The sequence below is a fragment of the Nycticebus coucang genome, chromosome 14 (genome assembly GCF_027406575.1).
Source record: "Nycticebus coucang isolate mNycCou1 chromosome 14, mNycCou1.pri, whole genome shotgun sequence".
NCBI lineage: Eukaryota > Metazoa > Chordata > Mammalia > Primates > Lorisidae > Nycticebus > Nycticebus coucang.
Genome location: NC_069793.1, coordinates 50908926 through 50932699, shown reverse-complemented (window position 1 = coordinate 50932699; position 23774 = coordinate 50908926). Strand labels below are relative to the sequence as shown.

The 23774-nt window shown below is 39.5% G+C and overlaps 2 protein-coding genes and 1 long non-coding RNA gene across 4 annotated transcripts in view; all 3 read right to left on the bottom strand.

Moving 5' to 3' along the window:
* Nucleotides 1–23774, bottom strand: part of PTH (parathyroid hormone) — a 62951-nt gene that overhangs the window by 6404 nt on the left and 32773 nt on the right. Inside the window, exon 1 of one of the 2 annotated variants that reach the window (XM_053562599.1) lies at nt 17270–17374. The exons of the other annotated variant lie outside the window; for it this stretch is intronic. The gene's annotated coding sequence lies outside the window, so the exon portion shown is untranslated. Of the gene's footprint in view, nt 1–17269; nt 17375–23774 lie in introns of those variants that run through there. 2 annotated transcript variants of the gene reach the window in all.
* LOC128565859 (protein tyrosine phosphatase type IVA 1-like) lies at nt 1551–3479 on the bottom strand. Its single transcript, XM_053562595.1, has one exon. It carries the CDS (start codon nt 3428–3430, stop codon nt 2921–2923), a length of 510 nt encoding a protein of 169 aa, XP_053418570.1. The 5' UTR covers nt 3431–3479; the 3' UTR covers nt 1551–2920.
* LOC128565862 (uncharacterized) lies at nt 3501–3931 on the bottom strand. Its single transcript, XR_008374343.1, has one exon. It is a non-coding gene; the product is annotated as an uncharacterized LOC128565862 (long non-coding RNA).

Below are 23774 nucleotides of genomic sequence, written 5' to 3'. Positions count from 1 at the left end.
TCAAACCTTTTACTGGTGAACACTCTGAGTGGGGTTCTCTAATAGATAGCCTTTAATATGCTATTGGTCTCTTTCTATTCATTTTACAAATCATGATGCCTCAGTAGCCCTTCAAAGATAAAATATGCAGCCACTCTTACAAATAAAATATTACTTGTTGCTTTATGTTTGTTCTGTCAGTGAACATCCAACCTTGTGTGTGTTCAGCCTTCTGCATGTTTATGTGGATTGGACGGGTGTTTCAATGACATGCAACGTTTGTGTGGTCAGAAAGAGGGATCTCCAGAAGTGGGACTGAGAGAAAATGGTGAATTACTGGATGCTTGGGATGAGACGGTGTTTCTAAATATAGCAAGGGATGTCTCTGTCACGGTGTAGACCTATGGTATCACTTGGGGATGCCTTTAGAACTTTATTTCACTGAGAGGATTTTTAGTTGCACAGAAGCCTCTACATAGTTGTCCGTGACCCAGCTAAAGGAAGGGATATGTCTTTGAGTCTTCCTCATTCAAAAGTTCTCTGAGATTTAATCTGCTTCCATCCTTTAAAATTTTTGAGACAGGGTCTTGTTCTGTCACTCTGAGTGAAGTGGCTTCATCCTAGCTTACTGCTGCCTCAACCCCCTGGGCTCTAGCATTCCTCCTCCTCAGCGTCCCAAATACCTGGGGCTAATGGTTCCTGCCATGACACCTGACTAGTTTTCTATTTTTTGTAGAGATGGGGTCTCACTCTTGCTCAGGCTGGTCCTGAACCCCTGGCCTCAAGCAATCCTCCCACCTTGGCCTCCCAAATTGCTAGGATTACAGATGGGAGGCACATTTCCTGGTCTTCCATCCTCTATTAAAGAAATGGAGGAAAACAAGAAGGCACAACTGGGAGTCATCACTTCCTTGAATTATACGGAAGATGGACAGCAATAGCAATTTAATAGAGAAGTGAAGTCTCAGATTTTTGGTAACCCTTTCCAGGGAGGTGACCAGACCAACATTGTCAGCACTCTTGATTCTAAATATTATCCTTTATTGTTTCATAAATGTAGTTATACTTTTCAGAGCAAGTGTTCCAATTTGGAGTTCAGATAATATGGTCTCCTCGGTTAATGTGGAACTTATCCTGAATTACATGGATACCTCTCTGTTCTACTCTTCCTTTACCATTGGTAGAATATCATGATGCAACTTACGATACTGAGAAGAGAAGGAAAAAGAAGAGAAGGGAAGAGAAGGGGAGAGGAGTTTCCCAATGTTCAACTGGAGCAAATAGGCTGTGTACTCTGATTCTTTCCTTTATGTTTTTGAAATAGGATGGAAAAATAGGAGGGAGTGGGGTATTGGTTTCCTATTAGCAAAGCTCTAAGGAAAATGGTCTGGATTCTTAGAGTGCAGTTCAAGAATGCCAATACTGTATTCTAAATTATGGTTTTAATCCAATGTGGTAAAGATTTGTTGAATATCTATCATCAATCAGGCAAGAAAGAGTAGCAATTTCTTTTTTTTTTATTTTTGCATTTCATTATTTATTTAGATGTTTAAGCTCTTGCACTAAGTTTTTACAAGCTGGTGAACACTGACAAATTATTTCTTCCACGGAACTATAACCACACACTCCCAGACAGTATAAATATATGATTGAACTAACATTAATACACATCACCATTTTATCAATTACATAATAAAACAAATTATCAAGTATCCAAATATTAAGTTACACAGCTCAAAAGGCACATATAAAATATTTATTAGATGTCTGCTCAATTCATTAGCAGAAACCCATTTTTTTTTTTTTTTGCAAGAGGTTGGGAAGAAAAGGAAAAAAAAATCACACTTTGAACAAAAAAAGTTGGTAAACAATTTCTGATAAGTATGGGGAAAAAATTACAAGAATTTCAGAAATTTTATGATTAAGAATTGTTTTAGAGCGGGGGCGGCGCCTGTGGCTCAGTCGGTAAGGCGCTGGCCCCATATACCAAGGGTGGCGGGTTCAAACCCGGCCCTAGCTGAACTGCAACCAAAAAAAAAAAAAAGAATTGTTTTAGATACAATTAACAAAGCATCTCTACCTTTAAAAAAAATATTTACTAAATTAAAGAACATATTTCTACATGTCCTGCACAAGACAAAGGCAACATTTTGCTAAAAATATTTAATAGCCCCTCCTATTCTTTTTTCAGGCCCTCCCTGTTAAGTTGCACCTCAGAGTGCAAACATTAAATGAACTGTAAGGCTTTTTATGTCTGAAGACAGTAAAGACATGCGCTTCTGTACAATGTAGATTTTAAAAATGGAGGTTTTTTTCTAACAGTGCAAAATGAGCATTAAATAATCACTCTAAGACTTGGTAAAAATCCAAAAGAAAAAAACAAATCAATAGTTGAGCAAACCTGACGTATACTGGTATAAGTGTGGGAGTTGTAAACATAAAGTGAGCAGGCAAATAACCCAAGGGCCTTCTTTTGATGTCTGAAATGACTGGATAAACCACATAAGGTCTAGAGTGTTCATAGTTCCTGGGATTTTAGTTCAGTACGATACTAAAAATATACAAGTATTGTGCTGGGTATTTTGGCACCTAATCTTTCTAAATTTCTTATATATTGATAAGATTCTGACATGGGAATAGATTTAAACAAGACATAACTCAGTCATACCGCATGATTTCAAGAAAGGTCAATTGGTACAAATAATAAGCACATCTAAATGCTGAACAGCAAGAATCTTTTGTTTAGTGTCCAAAAAGGTTGACTATAACCCAAACAGAGGTTGGAATTCCGTTAAGCTTGTGGCCTGGTAAAACTGCTTTACAATACTCCTGTGGAAGCTTCATTAATCAAGCCAACATGTTGGCTAATACACGTACATGTGACAAATTAGGTTCTGTCTCAAGTTTTACTTCCAAGGCAATAGCATCAGGCATCCCAGTTTTATTGACTACAACAGTTGTTTCTGTGACCATTGGAGTCTTTGAAGCACAGCCACATCTCAGGACGATACTTCTCCAAATATAAAAGTTGCTTGCTGTTAAAAGCTCCCCGCCGCTTTTGACTTATGAATTGTACTGCATCTTCGTATTTCATTCCACCTTCAATTAATGCTGGAGCAACAAGCACTGGGGCTCCAAGGCCTGCAGCACAATGAACGGCAATACAACAACCAGGTTCTTCACGAAATTTGATTTTTACAGGACTTAACCAGTCATCAACAATCTGGTTAGATGGTGGTACACCATCATGAAAAGGCCAGTCGAGAACATGGATGCCTTCTTTCTCCACAAGAGTGGTGTCATAAGTTGCTTCACACACTTTTACTATTGTGGTAACTCCATACTTCTTAAGTTCCTCTATAAATTTGTTTAAGGTCGCATTGGTTGGATTGTGAGTAATAAGAAATCTCATGTTATTGTATGTGACCTCTACAGGATCTGGGCGGTTCATTCAAGCCATGTTAATCTAGTTAAAAAACATTCAAAAGGGTTATGAAAGAATTTAAAAAATTGAATACAGAAATGATGCAAAGAAATTGAAGTCTACTTCAATATACTCCACTTGGAATTCTCAGTGCTTTGAGGACGAAGTTGGTAATGATAAACGAAATGAACCTCCTAACAAGAAGCAGCAATTCTTCAATCCAGTAATACTGAGGCAAAAGAAAGGAAGTGCACTGAGGTTTACCCCATCCAGGTCAGAACTCTTTTAAAATGCTCTGCAGATTTCAAGTCAACACTTCTGTGTCCAGGTTAACCACTCTTACGGGGGCTTCTTGGTGGAGTAGTAATGAATTTCTACAGTTCACTTGTCTGCATAGAGGTCGTGCTGTGCCTGGCAGTAATCTCCACTGCCCTTCAGAAACCCCATAAATGTGTGACCAAGAACACCACAAAAAGGAATATGTTTACTCGTTGAAGATCGTGGCCTAATCATACAGCTGGTCCCGAGCCGGCGGCGACACAGGTGGTAGCAGGGGCAGCGGCTGCAGGGCAGGAGGCGGCGGCTATGCAGGTGGCGGCAGGGGCACCAGACTCTACCATGCAGTCACAGTAGCAATTTCTTTGCTCACAATCTTCTCAAATTTTGTTTTCACATTTTTTTTAAAGTGTTATGTCTTAACCTTTTATACATGTAGTTTTAAATTCCACATCTCAAAGTAGAATACTGTCTTTCCTCCTTTGAATTATGAGGTTTCAGATAAGATATCATATATAAAGGATGGTAATTCACCATTTAAGAAGAGCCTTGACACATAGAAAGATACTTTTTAAAAATTAATTCTTTCTTTGATATACTCAACATGTTCTTTTAAGTAATGGAGTATTTTAGTAACACTGCTTCCTCTTCTTTTAATTTATATAATCTTATTGCTAAAGAGATACTAAAAACCCTTAAAAAGAAAAATAAACTGAAGATTCTTTTTTTTTGAGGCAGAGTCTCACTATGTCACCCTTGGTAGAGTGCCGTGGTATCACAGTTCACAGCAACCTCCAACTTTTGGGCTTAAGTGATTCTCTTGCCTCAGCTTCCCAAAGTAGCTGGGACTACAGGCACCTGCCACAACGCCTGGCTACTTTTCTGTTGCAGTTGTCATTGTTGTTTAGCAGGCCCTGGCCCTGGCCCTCTGTGTATGTGGCTGGCGCTGTAATCACTGTGCTACTGGCGCTGAGCCTAAACTGAGGATTCTATAACTGCATTTGGCAAAGAGAGTCAATGGGTTTTGAATGTGAGAAAATTAAATAGTACTAACTGCCAAATCATAACTAACAAATCATAAAATCCTTTACTTGTTCAGTTTGAAGGGTATAAATATTGAAGGCTTGGGTAGCCATGACTGTCCCAATTTGGAGTCCTGGGGCCTACTGTCTATTTAACAGAGGCTGTGAGTAGAGGCAATTTTTATTTAAAGTGCTCTGGGCCAGGCATGGTGGTGGCTCATGCCTATAATCCTAGCATTCTGGGAGGCTAAGGTGGGTGGATTGCCTTGAGCTTGGGAGTTCGAGACCAGCTTGAGCAATAGAGTGAGACTCCATCTCTACTAAAAATAGAAAAAATTAGCCAAGCATTATGGGGAGTGCCTGTAGTCCTAGATATTTGGGAGGCTGAGGCAGGAAGATCACTTGAGCCCAGGAGTTTGAAGTTGCTGTGAACCAGGCTGACATCATGGCACTCTAGCCTGGGAGATAGATTCTGTCTCTCAAAAAAAAAAAGAAAAGAAAAGTTTAGGAATTGTATTGAGAAGTAGAGAGGTGATTTGATACAGCAAAATTCAGAGTCAAATATTTTTTATAAATCATCTACTGACACTTTCCACAGCACTTTATATTATACATTGTCTGACTTTGTCCTCACAGTATCTTTGAGGTAAATATTATTCCTATCTTACAAGTCAGAAGCTTAAACTTGGACTTAATGAAGTTATTGGTTTATATTTACTCAACTAATAAAGGTTAAGGCAGAATTTAAATCTGTGTCTCTGGACTTACATCAATGGCTTTTTCCTTAATATCATGCTGCAAAGAATAAAGGCTGCCAACAGAACAAAAGCAGAAAATTCAGTCCAAGATTGTTTGCTGAGGCTGAGGCCCTATGTTGAGAGGTATCGGCATATAGAGAAGTTTAGGCACAGGCCTTGACCTTGAGGAATGTGTGCTTTACTGCAGGAGAGAGACAGGTAGGATTTGCAAAAATTCTATGTCCATTGGAGCAAGGAGTCGGAGCAGATATGGGAGTTTAAAGCTGACATAACCTTCTTACTGAAAATCTGTAAGAAGTTTCAAGGTTAGATCCATACACTGATGTGCAGTCTCTGCAGATTGGGAGATTAATTCTTTATACCTGAGGGAGCATTGCAGAATAGGCATCTTAGTTTCTTTTCAGGTGTAAATAAGATGACACACATGAATGACAAAGCTGGCAATCTTTTATCTAGTCTAAAGGTCTCTGTCTGTGATTTTTGAACTGCTTTCCTTGCCACTAAAGAGTTTAGTTGACAATCTGTTTTTAAGCTTGGATTCAGCAAAATACCCATGTCTTTCATTAATCAAAGTACAATTATATAATAATAGTTATACTCACAGAGCACTTTCTCCATGCCAGAAACTATTCTAAGTACTTTATAAATACGATTGCTTTAGCTCTTTCTTTTCTTTTCGTTCTTTCTTTTTTTTTCTTTTTTTTTGTGTGTGTATGTGTTTTTTGTTGTTTTGTTTTGTTTTGAGACAGAGTCTTGCTCTGTCACCCTGGCCACGGTGCAGTATCACGATCATAGCTCACTGCACCCTTAAACTCCTGGACTCAAGTGATTCTTCTGCCTTAGCCTCAATAGTAGCTGGAACCACAGGTGTATACCACCACGCCCAGCTAATTTTTTCTTATTTTTGTAGAGATGTGGTCTCACTATGTGGCCCAGACTGGTCTCAATTCCTGGCCTCAAGCAATGTTGTAGTCCCAGCTTCCCAAAGGGCTGGGATTACAGGTGTTGAGTCATAGCAGTAATATTTACAATAGCCCTGAGGTAGGCCTATTTTACAACTGAGGAAAATGAATCATAAAAGATTTAAAGACTTATCCAGGGTTATCTAACTAATAAATGGCAGAGACATAATTTGAACAGAGGCAGTGTAGACTCCAAAATCCAGGCTTATGATAATTATGGCATAGAGTTCACCTACCTCCCCATTTAATATATTATTTCAGTGTGTTTGCTCATATTGTAGTTTATATTTGAGAAAATACAGTTAATCTCTAAAATTTATCTTTTCAAGTGCCCTATATGCTAGTTAGCAGAGGAATAAGAAGTTCAAAATAAGTTCAATTGTACACATTACTAAATGGGATTTATTGCTGGATGCATGGATGGTTCATAAAACATAAAAAAAATCAGTTAGTGTAATTTCTAATATTAATAGATGCAAATTTCTTTTGGCTCTTTCACTGGAAATTTCTCTACCTTCGAATTGCTCTGTTTCCACTAAACTTCAAGCCATTAATTTCTAGGATCAATGAAAAGCATTTCCGATCTCTTCCACATTACTTGCTTGCTGAATACACACATCTACCCATTTTGCACTATTAATTGTAGGGGTCACACATTACTTAAGCAGCAATGAAGAAACCTCCTCGGTGGCTTGGAGGTTAGAGCACAACTTACCTTTCTCTCAATCTCTTCTTCTGTACTTCTCCATGGTACAGAAGTGGGGAAGGAGGTCCAAGGGTCATGAAATGAGTTTCTCTTATTTTCTTTGTAAATTCTGTCTATGGAGATTTGCTTCACATATATATACATTTTTTTTTAATTTTTTTAATTTTTTAGAGACAGAGTCTCACTTTGTCGCCCTTAGTAGAGTGCTGTGACATCACAGCTCACAGCAAACTCCAGCTTTTGGGCTTAGGCGATTCTCTTGCCTAAGCCTCCCAAGTAGCTGGGACTACAGGTGCCCACCACAATGCCCGACTATTTATGTTGCAGTTTGGCTGGGGCGGGTTTTGAACCCATTACCCTCCATATATGGGGCTGGTGCCCTACTCACTGAGCCACAGGCGCCGCCTCCTTTGTGTATGTTTTTATGTCTGCACTTACCACCTCAGTGTAAGTTAAGGCAAGAGGAGTCCTATGTAACATAATGCTATACTATATGATTTAGTTACCTCATTCTGCTTTGTAGCTTACCCCCAAACTTTGTGGCTTAAAACTACCCTGTTTCCCCAAAAATAAGACATCCTCTGAAAATAAGACCTACTTACAGGAAAGATAAGATGTCCCCTGAAAATAAGACCTAGCGCATCTTTGGGAGCACACCTTAAAATAAGACACTGTCTTATTTTCGGGGGAACAGGGTATGATGGTTATTTGTTACATTTTACAGTTTCTTTGGTCAGGAATTCAAGTGGCTTCGATGGCCAGTTTGTCTTAGGTCTCTTGTGAGGTCGCAGTCAAGGTGTTGGCTAGACTACAGTCATCTGAAGGCTTGGCTGGGGCAGTAGGTCCACTTCTGGAGTCATTTACTCACATACCTGGCAAGTGGCTGCCAGCTGTTGATGACAAGATTCCATTCCTCTCTATATAGGCTTCTTCGTGAGGCATGGGCTTCCTCATAATATGGTGTGGGAGGGTGGTGTCCAAAGATAAAACTTGAAAAAGAAATTCTAAGTAGAAAGGATATCCTTTCTAACAACTTTATTGAGATATAATTTGTGATTCATCGATTTAAAGTGCATAATTACATGTTTTTTAGCATATTCATGGGGTTGTGCAACCATCACCATATCCCTCTGATAAGGGAATACATAAAGAATCAAAAATAAAAAGACAACTCAAATTTTTAAATGGGAAAAGGATTCAAATAGAAAGTTCTTCAAAAAAGATATGCAAATGGCCAATATGAAAAGTGGCTCATATCTAATTTGTTGGTATCTAATTTTTTTTCGGTTTGTTTTTTTAAGAGTCTCACTATGTCACTCTCAGTAGAGTGCTGTAGTGTCGCAGCTCACAGCAACCTCAAACTCTTGGGCTTAAGCAATTCTCTTGCCTCACCCTCCCGAGTACCTGGGACCACAGGTGCCCGCCACAATACCCGACCATTTTTTTTGTTTGTTTGTTTGCAGTAGTCATTGTTGTTTAGTAGGCCCAGGCTGGGCTCAAATCCTCCACTTTCGGTGTGTGTGGCTAGCGCCCTACTCACTGAGCTATGGGCACAGAGCATAGCTCACAATCTAATTTTAAAACACTTCAATCCTCTTCTTCAAAAGAAAGCACCATATTAGTTATCACTCCTCATACTTTCCTCACCCTCTTCTCCAAGCCTTAGGCAACCACTAATCTACTTTATGTTTCTATGGATTTGCCTACTCTGAATATTTCATGTAAATGTAGTCATACAGTATGTAATCTTTTGTGGCTGACTTCTTTCACTTAGCATAATAATTCAAGGTTCATTCATGTTGTAGAGTGTATCAGCACGCCCTTTCTTTTTATTGCCAAATAATATTCCATATACAGATATACCAGATTACATTTGTCTGTTAATCATTTGTTGGACATTTGAGTTGTTTTTACTTTTTATGAGCATCATGCACAAATTGTTAGGCGGAAATATATTTTCAAGTTTTTTTGTTATATGCCTAGGGGAGTAGAATTGCTGGTACATCAGATAACTGCATGTCTAACATTTTGAAGAGTTGTCAAACTGGTCTCCAAAGTTGCTGTAGCATTTTACATTCCCACTAGCAATGTGTGACAGTCCAATTTTTCCACATCTTTGCCAACGCTTGCTATTGTCTGCCTTTTTTACTATAGCTGCTCTGGTGGATGTGATGGAGCTTTTAAACATTTTTAAAGTTTTGTTATTTTTTTTTTAATCTTGTAGTTTTGGTTTGCATCTGGTAACCGGTAACACTGAGCCTCTTTTCATATTGGCCATTTGCATATCTTTTTTGGAGAACTCTCTATTTGAATCCTTTTCCCATTTAAAAAAATTGAGTTGTCTTTTTATTTTATTTTATTTTTTTTATTGTTGGGGATTCATTGAGGGTACAATAAGCCAGTTACACTGATTACAATTGTTAGGTAAAGTCCCTCTTGCAATCGTGTCTTGCCCCCATAAAGTGTGACACACACTAAGGCCCCACCCCCCTCCCTCCATCCCTCTTTCTGCTTCCCCCCCATAACCTTAATTGTCATTAATTGTCCTCATATCAAGATTGAGTACATACGATTCATGCTTCTCCATTCTTGTGATGCTTTACTAAGAATAATGTCTTCCACGTCCATCCAGGTTAATACGAAGGATGTAAAGTCTCCATTTTTTTTAATGGCTGAATAGTATTCCATGGTATACATATACCACAGCTTGTTAATCCATTCCTGGGTTGGTGGGCATTTAGGCTCTTTCCACATTTTGGCGATTGTCAATTGAGCTGCAATAAACAGTCTAGTACAAGTGTCCTTATGATAAAAGGATTTTTTTCCTTCTGGGTAGATGCCCAGTAATGGGATTGCAGGATCAAATGGGAGGTCTAGGTTGAGTGCTTTGAGGTTTCTCCACACATCCTTCCAGAAGGGTTGTACTAGTTTGCAGTCCCACCAGCAGTGTAAAAGTGTTCCCTTCTCTCCACATCCACGCCAGCATCTGCAGTTTTGAGATTTTGTGATGTGGGCCATTCTCACTGGGGTTAGATGATATCTCAGGGATGTTTTGATTTGCATTTCTCTAATATATAGAGATGATGAACATTTTTTCATGTGTTTGTTAGCCATTCGTCTGTCGTCTTTAGAGAAAGTTCTATTCATGTCTCTCGCCCATTGATATAAGGGATTGTTGGCTTTTTTCATGTAGATTAATTTGAGTTCTCTATAGATCCTGGTTATCAAGCTTTTGTCTGATTGAAAATATGCAAATATCCTTTCCCATTGTGTGGGTTGTCTCTTTGCTTTGGTTATTGTCTCCTTAGCTGTACAGAAGCTTTTCAGTTTAATGAAGTCCCATTTGTTTATTTTTGTTGTTGTTGCAATTGCCATGGCAGTCTTCTTCATGAAGTCTTCCCCCAGGCCAATATCTTCCAGTGTTTTTCCTATGCTTTCTTGGAGGATTTTTATTGTTTCATGCCTTAAATTTAAGTCCTTTATCCATCTTGAGTCAATTTTTGTGAGTGGGGAAAGGTGTGGGTCCAGTTTCAGTCTTTTACATGTAGACATCCAGTTCTCCCAACACCATTTATTGAATAGGGAGTCTTTCCCCCAAGGTAAGTTCTTGTTTGGTTTATCGAAGATTAGGTGGTTGTAAGATGTTAGTTTCATTTCTTGGTGTTCAATTCGATTCCAAGTGTCTATGTCTCTGTTTTTGTGCCAGTACCATGCTGTCTTGACCACTATGGCTTTGTAGTACAGACTAAAATCTGGTATGCTGATGCCCCCAGCTTTATTTTTGTTACTAAGAACTGCCTTAGCTATACGAGGTTTTTTCCGGTTCCATACAAAACGCAGAATCATTTTTTCCAAATCTTGAAAGTACGATGTAGGTACTTTGATAGGAATGGCATTGAATAGGTAGATAGCTTTGGGAAGTATAGACATTTTAACAATGTTGATTCTTCCCATCCATGAGCATGGTATGTTCTTCCATTTGTTAACATCCTCTGCTATTTCCTTTCTGAGGAGTTCATAGTTTTCTTTATAGAGGTCCTTCACCTCCTTCGTTAGGTATATTCCTAGGTATTTCATTTTCTTTGAAACTATGGTGAAGGGAGTTGTGTCCTTAATTAGCTTCTCATCTTGACTGTTATTGGTGTATACAAAGGCTACTGACTTGTAGACATTGATTTTATATCCTGAAACATTACTGTATTTTTTGATGACTTCTAGGAGTCTTGTGGTTGAGTCTTTGGGGTTCTCTAAGTATAAGATCATGTTGTCAGCAAAGAGGGAGAGTTTGACCTCCTCTGCTCCCATTTGGATTCCCTTTATTTCCTTGTCTTGCCTAATTGTATTGGCTAGAACTTCCAGCACTATGTTGAATAGTAAAGGTGACAGAGGACAACCTTGTCTGGTTCCAGTTCTAAGAGGAAAAGCTTTGAGTTTTACTCCATTCAGTAAAATATTGGCTGTGGGTTTGTCATAGATAGCTTCAATCAGTTTTACAAATGTGCCACCTACGCCTATACTCTTCAGTGTTCTAATTAGAAAAGGATGCTGGATTTTATCAAATGCTTTTTCTGCATCTATTGAGAGGATCATGTGATCTTTATTTTTGCCTCTGTTAATATGGTGGATAACGTTTATGGACTTGCGTATGTTAAACCAGCCTTGCATCCCTGGGATGAAGCCTACTTGATCATGATGAATGACTTTTTTGAGGATAAGCTGTAATCTATTGGCTAGGATTTTGTTGAGAATTTTTCCATCTATATTCATGAGTGAGATTGGTCTGAAATTCTCCTTTTTGTTTGGGTCTTTTCCTGGCTTTGGTATCAGGGTGATGTTTGCTTCATAGAATGTGTTGGGGAAGATTCCTTCTTCCTCAGTTTTTTGGAATAATTTCTGCAGTACAGGAATAAGCTCTTTCTTGAAGGTTTGATAGAATTCTGGAGTGAAGCCATCTGGACCAGGGCATTTTTTAGTTGGAAGCTTTTTTATTGTTTCTTTCATCTCGGTGCTTGAAATTGGTCTGTTCAGGAGGTCTATTTCTTCCTGGCTAAGTCTAGGGAGAGGGTGTGATTCCAAATATTGATCCATTTCCTTCACATTGTCAAATTTCTGGGCATAGAGTTTCCGGTAGTATTCAGAGATGATCTCTTGTATCTCTGTGGGATCAGATGTTATTTCCCCTTTATCGTTTCTGATTGAGGTTACTAGAGATTTTACTTTTCTATTCCTTGTTAGTTTGGCCAATGGTTTATCTATTTTATTTATTTTTTCAAAAAACCAACTCCTTGTTTCATTAATTTTCTGAATGATTCTTTTGTTTTCAATTTCATTGATCTCTGATTTGATTTTGGAGATTTCTTTTCTTCTACTGAGTTTAGGCTTAGATTGTTCTTCTTTTTCCAATTCCATAAGATCTCTTGTGAGATTGTTGATGCGCTCTCTTTCTGTTTTTCGAATGTAGGCATCTAAAGCGATGAATTTTCCTCTCAAAACTGCTTTTGCAGTATCCCACAGGTTTTGGTAGCTTGTGTCTTCATTGTTGTTATGCTCAAGGAAGTTAATGATTTCCTGTTTTATTTCTTCCTGCACCCATCTGTTATTCAACGGAAGATTGTTTAATTTCCATGCCTTTGGGTGGGGTCGAGCATTTTTGTTAGAGTTGAGTTCCACCTTTAGTGCCTTATGGTCTGAAAAGATACAAGGTAAAATTTCAATTCTTTTGATTCTGTTATTTGTTTTGTGTCCCAGGATATGATCAATTTTGGAGAATGTTCCATGGGGTGATGAGAAGAATGTATATTCTTTATCTTTGGGGTGGAGTGTTCTATATGTGTCTATCAAGCACAGTTGTTCTAGGGTCTCATTTAAATCTCTTATATCTTTGTTTAATTTCTGTTTAGAGGATCTGTCCAGCTCTGTAAGAGGTGTGTTAAAGTCCCCTGTTATGATGGTATTATCAGATATCATATTGCTCAGACTGAGTAAGGTCTGCTTCAAGAATCTGGGAGCATTTAAATTGGGTGCATAAATATTTAGAATTGAAATATCTTCTTGTTGTAGTTTTCCCTTGACCAATATAAAGTGACCATCTTTGTCTTTTTTGACTTTAGTTGCTTTAAATCCACATGTATCTGAAAATCAGATTGCAACTCCTCTTTTCTTCTGAATTCCATTTGCCTGAAAAATTGTCTTCCAACCTTTGACTCGGAGCTTTAATTTGTCTTTTGAAGCCAGGTGTGTTTCTTGCAGACAGCAAATGGATGACTTGTGTTTTTTAATCCAGTCAGCCAATCTATGTCTCTTCAGTGGGGAATTCAAGCCATTAACATTTATGGAGATAATTGATAAGTGTGGTAGTATTCTATTCATCTTATTTGGTGAGAGTCCATTGCTTAGTTTTATCTTTTGCATCAGTGTGGAGGTTAGGTTCTGTCCTTTGATTTCTGAGTTCTTACTTTGCTGCTGATCCATTGTGGTGGTCAGTGTGCAGAACAGGTTGAAGTATTTCCTGTAGAGCCGGTCTTGTTGTGGCGAATTTCCTCCCAATGTTTGTATATCTGTAAATGATTTGATTTCTCCGTCAATTTTGAAGCTTAGCTTAGCAGGGTACAGAATTCTGGGCTGAAAATTGTTCTGTTTAAGTAGGTTAAAGGTAGATGACCATTGTCTTCTTGCTTGGAAAGTTTCATTAGAGAAGTCTGCGGTCACTCTGATGGATTTGCCCCTGTAGGTCAACTTTCACTTACTCCTGGCAGCTTGCAGAATCTTTTCTTTTGTCTTGACTTTGGACAGGTTCATCACAATGTGTCTTGGAGAAGCTCGGTTAGAGTTGAGGCGACCTGGGGTCCGATATCCCTCTGAAAGCAGTGTGTCAGAATCTTTGGTGATGTTTGGGAAATTTTCTTTTATAATATTCTCTAGTATGGCTTCCATTCCTCTGGGGCATTCTTCTTCCCCTTCTGGAATTCCTATAACTCGTATGTTGGAACGCTTCATAAAGTCCCATAATTCTGACAGTGAACGTTCTGCTTTCTCTCTCTTCTTTTCTGCCTCTTTTACTATCTGAGTTATCTCAAAAACTTTGTCTTCTACCTCTGAAATTGTTTCTTCTGCATGGTCTAACCTGTTGCTGATACTTTCCATTGCATCTTTAAGTTCCCTGATTGACTGTTTCATTTCCTTCAGCTCTGCTATGTCCTTTTTATATTCTTCATGTCGTTCATCTCTGATTTGATTCTGTTTTTGGATTTCCTTTTGGTTATTTTCCACTTTGTTAGCAGTTTCCTTCATTGTTTCCATCATTTCTTTAATTGTTTTCAACATGTGTATTCTAAATTCCCTTTCTGTCATTCCTAACATTTCTGTATAGGTGGAATCCTCTGCAGTAGCTACCTCATGGTCCCTTGGTGGGGTTGTTCTGGACTGGTTCTTCATGTTGCCTGGAGTTTTCTGCTGATTCTTCCTCATGAGTGATTTCTTTTATCTGTTTCCTTGCCCTAATTTTCCTTTCACTTCCTCTTGCTCTTTAAGTTCTTGTGCCTGTGGAAGTTGTGGGCGGGTTTAGACGGATTGAACACACGCGACCACTTGCCGGTTTTCCACTGTTTTAGTCCTCCTCTTGGGGTCCAGAAGTCTCTTGCTGACTCCCTGTATCCTCATAGGAGTGATGCTAGGCAGTTCCCACCAGCCAGAGATGCCTGGAGTCCTATCTCCCCAGACTCACGGTGCCCAGATGCAAGGAAGCTGTTACTCGGCTGCCATCTTGCTCCGCCTCCCCCGAACAAGATCGTCTTTTTATTTTTGATATGTGAGAATTCTTTATGTATTCCCTTATCAGAGACATAATTTGCAAAAATTTTCTCACATTCTGTGTGTTGTCATTTTACTTTCTTCTTTTTTTTTTTTTTTTTATTATTGTTGGGGATTCATTGAGGGTACCATAAGCCAGGTTACACTGATTGCAATTGTTAGGTAAAGTCCCTCTTGCAATCATGTCTTGCCCCCATAAAGTGTGACGCACACCAAGGCCCCACCCCCCTCCCTCCTTCCCTCTTTCTGCTTTTCCTCCCCCCCATAACTTTAATTGTCATTAATTGTCCTCATATCAAAATTGAGTACATAGGATTCATGCTTCTCCATTCTTGTGATGCTTTATTAAGAATAATGTCTTCCACTTCCATCCAGGTTAATACGAAGGATGTAAAGTCTCCATTTTTTTTAATAGCTGAATAGTATTCCATGGTATACATATACCACAGCTTGTTAATCCATTCCTGGGTTGGTGGGCATTTAGGCTGTTTCCACATTTTGGTGATTGTAAATTGAGCTGCAATAAACAGTCTAGTACAAGTGTCCTTATGATAAAAGGATTTTTTTCCTTCTGGGTAGATGCCCAGTAATGGGATTGCAGGATCAAATGGGAGGTCTACCTTGAGTGCTTTGAGGTTTCTCCGCACTTCGTTCCAGAAAAGTTGTACTAGTTTGCAGTCCCACCAGCAGTGTAAAAGTGTTCCCTTCTCTCCACATCCATGCCAGCACCTGCAGTTTTGAGATTTTGTGATGTGGGCCATTCTCATTGGGGTTAGATGATATCTCCGGATTGTTTTGATTTGCATTTCTCTAATATATAGAGATGATGAACATTTTTTCATGTGTTTGTTAGCCATTCGTCTGTCGTCTTTAGAGAAAGTTCTATTCATGTCTCTAGCCCATTGATATATGGGATTGTTGGCTTCTTGATGGTTTTGTTTGTAACACAAAAGTCTTGAATTTTAATGGAGTCTAATTTACCTATCGTTTATTGCTTATGCTTTTGATGTCTCATCTAAGAAATCATTGCCTAACTTAAAAAGACATATTTTTATGTTTCTTCTAGGAGTTTTATAGTTTTAACTCCCGTATTTAGACCTTTGACCCATTTTGAGTTAATTTTTGTGCATGGTATGAAACAAGGGCTCATATCCTTTCTATGTCCTAACTTTGAGAGTCACATAGTATCATTTCTACTATGATCCATTGCTTGGAGTAATTACAAGTCCCCACACAGATTTAAGGGAAGGAAACTAGAGCTCACCTTTTGTGGGAAGCATATCAGCTACTTTTTATGAAAAGTATGTGGGATGAATAAATATACAGATATCTGTCTTTGGAAAGTACTGCAGTAGTACTACTAATACAGTAATTTATATTTTGTTTTATTTCTTTCTACTTTTAGAGTAGAAGAGTTCCAGGTGTTGATCCTGGAAGGGGAAATAAAGAATAGACCAAAGGCCCTGCAACCTGCTTCAGGGAATGTGGAACTTTGACTTCGTGGCAGAGGAAGTACCTGAAAGGTTCTCTTTTGTGAGAGGAAAGCTGGCGACAGTCAGAAGATGGTGGACTAGTACCTAAATGGGTCTGAAACTCCTGAGCTCAAGCAATCCACCTGCTTTGGCCTCCCAGAGTGCTTGGATTACAGGTACAAGCCACTGTGCCTGGCTACTGTCATTTATATTTTTTTATATTTAGAATTATTTTGAGTGAAATGTCTGGAGACTTGTGTTTGAGTTCTGGCCTTTTCCCTCACAATTTGACTTTAACTCAAGAAATGTCAAGTTGGGATAATAATGTCTATCTTTTAGACTTGTAGTTATGATCAAATTAAGATAATGTATATGAAAACACTGAATACGATGTCAGTTACAGAGATAGCAATGACCAAGGCATATGAACCAGCAGTTCAAGGAAGATGAAATATTTTTAACTTTCTGGGTTTTTTTTTTTTGAAGATGAAATTTAAATGGCCCTTAAAAGTATGAAAACATGCTCAATCTTATTTATCATAAGAAAAAAATCATCTGTGTGATGGATTTAAAATGTTGAAAAGTGAGGGGAGAGATTAAAGATGGTGGCCGAGTAACAGCTTCCCTGCAACTGGGAACAGCGAGTCTGGGGAGACAAGACTCCAGGCATCTCTGGCCAGTGGGATCTGCGTATAATCATCCCTTTGAGGATACAGGGAGCCAGCAAGGTACTTCTGGACCCCAAGAGAACGACAAAAACAGTGGAAAACTGGCAAGTGGTTGCGTGTGTTCGATCGACCTAATCACGCCGGCAACCGTAAGTACAAGCAGCAGTGAGACTGCAAACTGGAAAGGCCTTGCCTGTGAACTGTTTCCGTGTTCTTGGACTTGGCACTCAGTTGAACTGCCTTGGGGAGAGCTTGAGCAGGAGTGCGGAGAACTTTCGGAATTGTCTGGGGCCCCAGACTGAGCCACTGAGCTGGGTGCAGGAAGCCATTGTGAAAGAACAGCCCCAGCAAGCTCTGCCCTCAGGGTCTCAGAGCAAGGATTGGGTGGGTCAAAGTAACCTACTGACTGAGCAGCCAAAGGCGGGGACTGAGCTGCCTTACAGCCTTAATCCTTAAGGGCAGAGTGAGATGGTTTTGGCACACTGGATCCTTGGGCTGTTGCCCTGGGTAGAGTGCCGTGTCATCACAGCTCATAGCAACCTCAAACTCCTGGGCTTGGCGCTGCCCGGATCTCCATAAGAGCTGTGCAGCGACCCCCGAACGGTGACCCGCATCCACCGGGCCTCTGTATTCCCTGACCAGGAACTGTGGGAGCCACACAACCCTGCGTCCTCCCTCCTGTGTCCTCCCAGCTTCCACACTAGCCTGTTCATCTGGACAGGGACTCTGGTAGCTGCATGCCCTTTGGAGCCCTTCCTGCCTCTGCGCAGAGCTCTTCTCCTGGCCAGAGACTGCTGGAGCCTTGGGCTCTCTGTGCCAAAGTCACTGGGTGCCTGACACTCCCAGAACCGGGCGCACCACCCCCAGCCCTGTTGCTGGATTTAGGTGTGTCACAAACCGGAGCTGCTTCCACAACCAGAACTCCCTAGCTAGAGCAGCCCCAGAGGAACTACACAGGGTCACTCCCTACAAAGATCCAGCAACAATAGAGTGATCCCGCTGGGGTCTAATCTTGGAGAGACACCTCCCCAACTCGGAGGACAGCCGGAGGCAATGGTGAAAAACAATCATGAGGCAAAATCAACAGAAAAACTCTGGCAATATGAATAATCAGAGTAGATCAACTCCCCATTCTACCAATGGAGCAGAAACAGCACAAGACCCCATACACAAACAAATAGCTGAGATGTCAGAAATTGAATTCAGGATCTGGATAGCAAATAAGATCGAATTAGAATTCCAAAAGTTATCTCAAGAATTCAATGGATTCAAAGACCAAATGACCAAAGATTTTGACACATTGAGACAAAAAGTTGCATCCCTCAAAGACCTGAGAAACACAGTAGAATCCCTCAGTAACAGAATGGAGCAAGCAGAAGAAAGGATTTCTGACATTGAAGACAAAGCTTTCGAATGCTCCCAAACCCTCAAAGAAGAAGAGAAATGGAGAGCAATATTCTTCTTATAGGGATCCCCAAAAGTGACGAAGTGGCTTCACAAGGCACAGAGTCTCTTCTCCATGAGATTATGAAGGAGAACTTTCCAGACATGCCAAGAGATTCCGAAATTCAGATAGCAGACAGTTTCAGAACTCCAGCACGACTCAACCCAAATAAGACATCCCCCAGACACATCATAATCAATTTCACTAAAGTTCATATGAAGGTGAAAATTCTGAAAGCTGCCAGACGAAAGAAAACCATTACCTATAAGGGGAAGAATATCAGAATAACTGCAGATCTCTCTGCTGAAATCTTTCAAGGTGGAAGAGGATGGTCATCAACTTTTAATCTCCTAAAACAAAATAACTTTCAACCCAGGATCCTGTACCCAGCTAAACTGAGCTTCATTTATGACGGAGAAATTAAATACTTCAACGACATTCACATGTTGAAGAAATTTGCCACAACTAAACCAGCTCTCCAGGACATTCTTAGACCTATCCTCTATAAAGACCAGCATAATTCTCCACCACAAAAAAACTTTTGATCAAATTCCAACTTCCACAGTCGCAAAAGGATTAAAAATGTCCACCGGTCTCTCGAAAGGCTTATCAATATTCTCAATTAATGTGAATGGTTTAAATTGTCCTCTAAAGAGGCATAGGTTGGCGGACTGGATACAAAAACTCAAGCCAGATCTCTGCTGCATCCAAGAATCACATCTTACATTAAAAGACAGATATAGACTCAAGGTGAAGGGATGGTCATCTATATTCCAGGCAAATGGAAAGCAGAAAAAAGCAGGCATTGCAATCCTGTTCGCAGACACAATAGGCTTTAAACCAACCAAAATAATTAAGGATAAGGATGGACACTTCATATTTGTTAAAGGTAATACTCAATATGATGAGATCTCAATTATTAATATTTATGCACCCAACCACAATGCACCTCAATTTATAAGAGAAACTCTAACAGACATGAGCAACTTGATTTCCTCCACTTCCATGGTAGTTGGAGATTTTAACATCCCTTTAGCAGTCCTGGATAGATCCTCCAAAAAGAAGCTAAGCAAAGAAATTTTAGATTTAAACTCATCCATTCAACATCTGAACTTAACAGACATCTACAGAACATTTCATCCCAAAAAAACTGAATACACATTCTTCTCATCAGCCCATGGAACATACTCCAAAATTGACCACATCCTAGGCCACAAATCTAACCTCAGCAAATTTTAAAAAATAGAAATTATTCCTTGCATCTTCTCAAACCATCATGGAATAAAAGTTGAACTCAATAACAACAGGAACCTGCATACCCATACAAAAACATGGAAGCTAAACAACCTTATGCTGAAGGATACATGGGTTATAGATGAGATTAAGAAGGAAATCACCATATTTTTGGAACAAAACAACAATCAACACACGAATTACCAGAACCTCTGGGATACTGCAAAGGCAGTCCTAAGAGGGAAATTTATAGCACTGCAAGCCTTCCTCTAGAAAACGGAAAGAGAGGAAGTCAATAACTTAATGGAACATCTCAAGCAACTGGAGAAAGAAGAACACTTCAACCCCAAAGGCAGCAGAAGAAAAGAAATAACCAAAATCAGAGCAGAATTAAATGAAATTGATAAAATCCAGCATCCTTTCATGATCAGAGCACTTATGAAAATTGGTATAGATGGGACATTTCTTAAACTAATAGAGGCCATCTACAGCAAACCCACAGCCAATATCGTATTGAAAAGAGTGGAAATTGAAATCATTTCCACTTAGATCAGGAACCAGGCAAGGTTGCCCATTGTCTCCATTGCTCTTTAACATTGTAATGGAAGTTTTAGCCATTGCAATTAGGGAAGAAAAGGCGATCAAGGGTATCCACATAGGTTCAGAAGAGATCAAACTTTCGCTCTTCACAGATGATATGATCGTATATCTGGAAAACACTAGGGATTCTACTACAAAACTTTTAGAAGTGATCAAGGAATACAGCAATGTCTCAGGCTACAAAATCAACACCCATAAATCTGTAGCCTTTATATATACCAACAATAACCAAGCCGAACAGTCAAGGACTCTATGCCTTTCACAGTAGTACCAGAGAAGATGAAATATTTGGGCGTATACCTAACAAAGGATGTGAAAGATCTCTACAAAGAAAACTATGAAACTTTAAGAAAAGAAATAGCTGAAGATGTTAACAGATGGAAAAACATACCATGCTCATGGCTGGGAAGAATCAACATTGTTAAAATGTCCATACTGCCTAAAGCAATATATAATTTTAATTTCTATGGAATTCCTATTAAAGCTCCATTGTCATATTTTAAAGATCTTGAAAAAATAATACTTTGTTTTATATGGAATCAGAAAAAACCTCGAATAGCCAAAACATTACTGAGCAATAAAAACAAAGCCGGAGGAATCACGCTACCAGACCTGAGACTGAACTATAAATCCATAGTGATCAAAACAGCATGGTACTGGCACAAAAGCAGAGAAGTAGATGTCTGGAACAGAATAGAGAACCAAGAGACGGATCCAGCTACTTACCATTATCTGATCTTTGACAAGCCAATGAAAAACATTCAGTGGGGAAAAGATTCCCTATTTAACAAATGGTGCTGGGTGAACTGGCTGGCAACCTGTAGAAGATTGAAACTCGACCCATACCTTTCACCATTAACTAAGATAGACTCTCACTGGATAAAAGATTTAAACTTAAGACATGAAACTATAAAAATACTTGAAGAAAGTGCAGGGAAAACTCTTGAAGGAATTGGCTTGGGTGAATATTTTATGAGGAGGACTCCCAGGCAATTGAAGCAGTATCAAAAATATACTACTGGGACCTGATCAAACTAAAAAGCTTCTGCACAGCCAAGAACATAGTGAGTAAAGGAAGCAGACAGCCCTCAGAATGGGAGAAAATATTTGTAGGTTATACCTCCGATAAAGGTCTAATAACCAGAATCCATAGAGAACTCAAATTTATTTATTAGCAAGAAAAGAACAAGTGACCCCATTTCAGGGTGGGCAAGGGACTTAAAGAGAAACTTCTCTAAAGAAGACAGATGCAAAATCTACAACACATGAAAAAAAGCTCATCATCTTTAATCATCAGAGAAATGCAAATCAAAACTACTCTGAGATATCACCTAACCCCAGTAAGAGTAGCCCACATAACAAAATCCCAAAACCAGAAATGTTGGCGTGGATGTGGAGGAAAGGGCACACTTCTACACTGCTGGTGGGAATGCACACTAATACTTTCCTTCTGGAAGGATGTTTGGAGAATACTTAGAGACCTAAAAATAGACCTGCCCTTCGATCCTGTAATTCCTTTACTAGATTTATACCCAGAAGACCAAAAGTCATAATATAACAAAGACATCTGTACCAGAATGTTTATTGCAGCCCAATTCATAATTGCTAGGTCATGGAAGAAGCCCAAGTGCCCATCGACCCACGAATGGACTAGCAAATTGTGGTACATGTATACCATGGAATACTATGCAGCCTTAAAGAAAGATGGAGACTTTACCTCTTTCATGTTTACATGGATGGAGCTGGAACAGATTCTTCTTAGCAAAGTATCTGAGGAATGGAAGAAAAAGTATCCAATGTACTCAGCCCTACTATGAAGCTAAATTATAGCTTTCACATGAAGACTATAACCCAACTATAGTACAAGACTATGGGGAAAGGGCCAAGAAAGGAGAAGGGAGGGGGGAGGTTTTGGTGGAGGGAGGGTAATGGGTGGGGCCACATCTATGGTGCATCTTAGAATGGGTACAGGCGATTGCACTAATGTACACAGATATGATTTAACAATTAAAAAAAAGAAAGAAGAAAAAATTAAAATGATAAAATGGACATTAAAGAAAATTCTATATTTAGACGTAACATAATTTATTCAAACAGCTACCTATCCACGGTTATTTTGGTTGTCGCCAGCTGGTTTTCAACATAAACAATGGTTCAGCTATGAACTCTGTTCATTTCATCCACAGTGTCTGTGTTTTGTGTGAAATAAAATCCCAGGACATGATTTGCTATGTCAAAAATAATAAATAAATAAATAAAATGTTGAAAAGCTAATTTAAAATCTTTTGGCGATTTTTACCTGCATGTGGCCCAAGCTCTATATCAAGCTAAATGCAAAACATCCTATTGGTTCCATTACTCCGGAGGACCCCAACTCATACAGGAGTTGTCATCCGCCCTTGAACACATGTTGCTCCTCCCCTTCTGTCATGGGCGGTGAGAAAAGGAAACAGACCCTTTCTTTAACTGATGATGAACAGAAAGTAAAAAAGAGAAAATAATGTACACGTGTTGATGGATGTGGCTGCTTGGAGTCTTCAAACTCAGGCTCAGACCCATACCATCAGGGACCTGGAAGAACGCCACCTGCCTAGCTACTCGTCCACCACCTTCTGAGTGTGCCAGCTTACCTCTCACAAAAGAAAACCCCTTAGGCATTTCATCTGGCATGAAGTTGAAGTTCCACATTCCATGAAGCAGGTTGCAGGGACTTTGGTCTCTTCTTCATTTCCTCTTCCAGGATTGGCACCTTTGTAGGCTGACAGGAGGAGTGAGAATAGTCCAGGGGTGTCCAACATTTTTTTCTTTTCTTTTCTTTTTTAGAGACAGAGTCTCACTTTGTCGCCCTCAGTAGAGTGCCATGACGTCATGGGACTCACAGCAACCTCCAGCTCTTGGGCTTAGGCGATTCTCTTACCTCAGCCTGCCCAGCAGCTGGGACTACAGGCGCCCGCCACAAGGCCCGGCTATTTTTTGGTTGCAATTTGGCTGGGGCTGGATTTGAACCCACCACCCTCGGTATATGGGGCCGGGGCACCACCCCCAACCTTTTTTTCTTTTCCGCTGCACATTGGAAGAATAAGAGTTGTCTTGGGCCACACAGCAAATACACAAACACTAAGGAAAGCTGATTAACAAAAAAAAAAAAAAAAAAAAAAAAAAAACAGTCTGTAAACACTTTTTGTGATATCTGACACCGCAGATAAGCAAAAAAAAAAAAAAAAAAGTCGTTATAAAATCAGAATGCAGCCCACTGCAGCAGGATGGGCAGCTTCATTCAAGACAAACCTCTTTTAGTCCCAGTGTGGTGGCTTACATCCATAATCCTAGCACTCTGGGAGCCCAAGGTGGGAGGATTCCTCGAGATCAGAAGTTCAAGACCAGAGTGAGCAAGAGCCAGACCCCATCTGTACTAAAAATA

Bases quoted from the DNA above. Each gene is read 5' to 3' on its own strand.
- LOC128565859 (XM_053562595.1), bottom strand. From the start codon at position 3,430: ATGAACCGCCCAGATCCTGTAGAGGTCACATACAATAACATGAGATTT.